The sequence below is a fragment of the Macrobrachium rosenbergii genome, chromosome 13 (genome assembly GCF_040412425.1).
Source record: "Macrobrachium rosenbergii isolate ZJJX-2024 chromosome 13, ASM4041242v1, whole genome shotgun sequence".
NCBI classification, from domain to species: Eukaryota; Metazoa; Arthropoda; class Malacostraca; order Decapoda; family Palaemonidae; genus Macrobrachium; species Macrobrachium rosenbergii.
In genome coordinates, this window is record NC_089753.1 from 15,161,272 (window position 1) to 15,164,474 (window position 3,203).

A 3,203-nucleotide genomic window follows, 5' to 3' on the forward strand; every position below is an offset into this window, starting at 1 on the left:
GAGAGATCAATAATGTAGAAATAGATAGCAAATAAAATGATAAAACGTAATATGCGAAAAATTACGAACGACAATCACTCATGTTCTTAACAACCTTGAAGAACACCAATGCAGAAGGGGGAGGAAATAATGAAGGAAGGAATAAAGTGGAGAAGCCCCATTCGCTAAATTTGGGACCACCTACAGGAACCGCAATCTAAGAGAAGAGGCACAGTGTACAATTAAAAGTAAAGCATACCCGACTGCTACATGAGTGAAAACTCCACGTCTTTGTTCTCTGAAGCATATTCATTATGCGGCTCATCTGTGGCAAAGGAATGCAAGAGAGGAATGACGCCAACGAATGAAAGAGGATACGAGACATCTGATGGCATTCGGGGACGACAGACGGGAGGTGGGCGGTTTATCTCAAGAATGGGTGTTCTCTGATGGCCCTAAAGATTATTGGAGGACTCGAACACGTCTGTATACAAGGCTGTTTATATATATATATATATATATATATATATATATATATATATATATATATATATATATATATATATATATATATATATATATATATATTATATATATATATATATATATATAATTTATAACACACACATATATATATATATAATATAAATTATCATTATGCAGTAACTTACAATTCAATTCAATTAATAATAATTACCAAACAGTAAAGAATGTAATACCCCGGGTGTAGATCAATAATTCATTTTCTTGCAAGTACTAATGTTTATCACTAATATTATGTTTCCTTTCGAATTCATACTTTTGATAAGCCCGTAACTTTCTCTCTCACGTCAAAAGAATAAACTAATGAAATTTACCGAAAAACTTACTTTTATTATTATTATTATTATTATTATTATTATTATTATTATTATTATTATTATGGTAACGTTTATATAATTTTTTAATTGTTTTATTTTTATATTTGATACAGGAAAACTCAGTATCATGAACACAAATTGCGAAGATGATAACTCATGCGATGTCACCCGAGACAACTGGCCTCTACATTTTCTCAGTTTTTCTTTTTCATCCAGTCCGTAAAAGCAAAATCTCGGATTAAAAATATTTTAAATCTCGTACAACTAGAAATGAAACACAAAGGCTGTTATATCTGGCTTTGTAATTGTGGAGACAAAGCAGTAATAGGCTATTTTTAAGTTTTGAATTACGGATGTTATTCACAAGTTGGCTATTTTATTTTCAATTTCTTTACATATCGGGATAGCCGAGACAAGAACAGTATGATTTAACCTTACTCCTTAATAGAGACCACTGAGAAACTGATTACGTGAATTACTTGACATCGTGGCCGAAAAGTAAGAGTTACACCCTTTAATGATCTCTTATGGGAACACAGAGGAAAGAAAATTAAAAATTGCGGCTCCAAATTTTTCCTAAAAGAAAATTCCGAAACTGGTAATTTTTCGATTTCACCCCATACCAGAGGTACCATATAGCTAAAGAGCTATCCCTCGCTCCAAGAGTAAAACATTTTCATTCCATGGCATTCATTTGCCAGTTGTTTTCGTAATCTTTAATTCTCTACGTAAGCATTTTTTTCATCACCTTCCCCTACTTCTTTTCACGATGAGGTGTCTTCACTTAAGGCTGATGTACACGCTCAATGTCGTCTAATTCTTTAAACCATGAGAAACAAAATGAAAAGTCAAGGTGACGAAGACTTTATCTACCTAGTGACAAAAAAGACATAAGTATGGAAAGCCACGCGAACATCAAATCACAATAGCCCACTTTCAAGGCCTCCCTGGTGTCGCATGACATTCCATAACATACGGCCAGCTCAGTCAGGAGCAGCCAAAATAATAATTCAGTATGAAAATTGCTTATAAAAGTACGAGTTCCGATGTCAATATTGTTATTAATACTAAATCATTATTCAGTGTGCAAAAAATCCATAAGGAAAAAATCTGAATGGAAATTAACTTGCAAAGCAGAGCTTACATAAACTACACAGAATCTGCATAAATTTACGTGGTGTTGCAAACGGTGATACGCGGGTAGAAAAAATAGGGTGTTGATGAGAGTTCTCAACGAAAATTTCATATTAAAGGCACGCTTCGACGACGCGGATAAGCCTTATTGGCACATCAAACTAATTAAACGAGAGAGAGAGAGAGAGAGAGAGAGAGAGAGAGAGAGAGAGAGAGAGAGAGAGAGAGAGAGAGAGTCTGCCAGACCCTTTTGACGATGAATACAGGGACAGATGTGACACAGTCAACTGCAACATGTCATGATAAAATGGCAAATTAAGACCAAAATACCGGACTTTATCGGCGTGAATATACTGAGAGGGATGATACACTGGTTTCTGAGTAATAATCCGGTCGCATAACACCATCATCACCCATAACTTTCTTTGTCATCCAAGATGGTGATCGTGAAAAACGCTGAAATTATGTAAGGGGAAATATCTTGACTAACTGACTGCCGAGAAATGGAGTTACAGCAACTATGAACTGAATCATGACGATACGAAAACTACCGATCACTTTTAGTCTATCATAGATACTAAGGTGAATGTCTTCGGTTACGTTATACTGGCAGCAGAGAGTTATCAAATTACCCTTTACAGTAACTCATTGCACGTTTATTGGTTGGTCGGGAGTTATCGTTACATGTGGCCTTGCAATATAAATCTTGCCCCATAACAAGCACGTCGTGCATTTTTTTACTTGGAGAATTTTGGGGCACCCCTGATTAATAGATGGAAAACAGGTTGTGATGGAATCACTGCAAAAGATGAATTTAGCTGAAGCTAAATAGACTTTTGTAGGAACCAAAGCCTAATGATTGGGAAAAGTTACCTACCTGAATATGTTAACTACAGAGATATTGAAGCTGCGTCACTTATAATGAAAGTATTCATTGTAATTATTCTTAGCTGGCTGGAGAAAATATAGATAAAACACTTGGAAATGAACTAGTTGGTTTTACAAAAGGCGGAGACTGCACACATCCGATATTTGTGTAAGACATAAACTGTTTAAAAACCATTCTAATAGCTTTTGTTGATTAAGAGAAGATATCTGACAGCGTTTAAAGACCATATTATGGAAGGTCTTGCGTTACTATGGCAATCCCGTGTAATATGTAAAGCAACTTAAGATTATCTAAGGCGTCTTCTTCAGTAAATTTGCAGTGGTCGGAGATGGAAGAGAAGG

General features: G+C 35.2%; 1 protein-coding gene across 1 annotated transcript in view; it reads left to right on the forward strand.

Annotated features, from left to right (window-relative positions):
* The first annotated feature begins 249 nt into the window (after window positions 1-249).
* The window catches only part of LOC136844725 (putative leucine-rich repeat-containing protein DDB_G0290503), a 111,154-nt gene continuing 108,200 nt past the window's right edge, over window positions 250-3,203 (forward strand). The window contains exon 1 of the mRNA XM_067113962.1: window positions 250-394. Within this exon, the coding sequence (XP_066970063.1) occupies window positions 250-394 (145 nt within the window). The remainder of the gene's footprint in view (window positions 395-3,203) is intronic.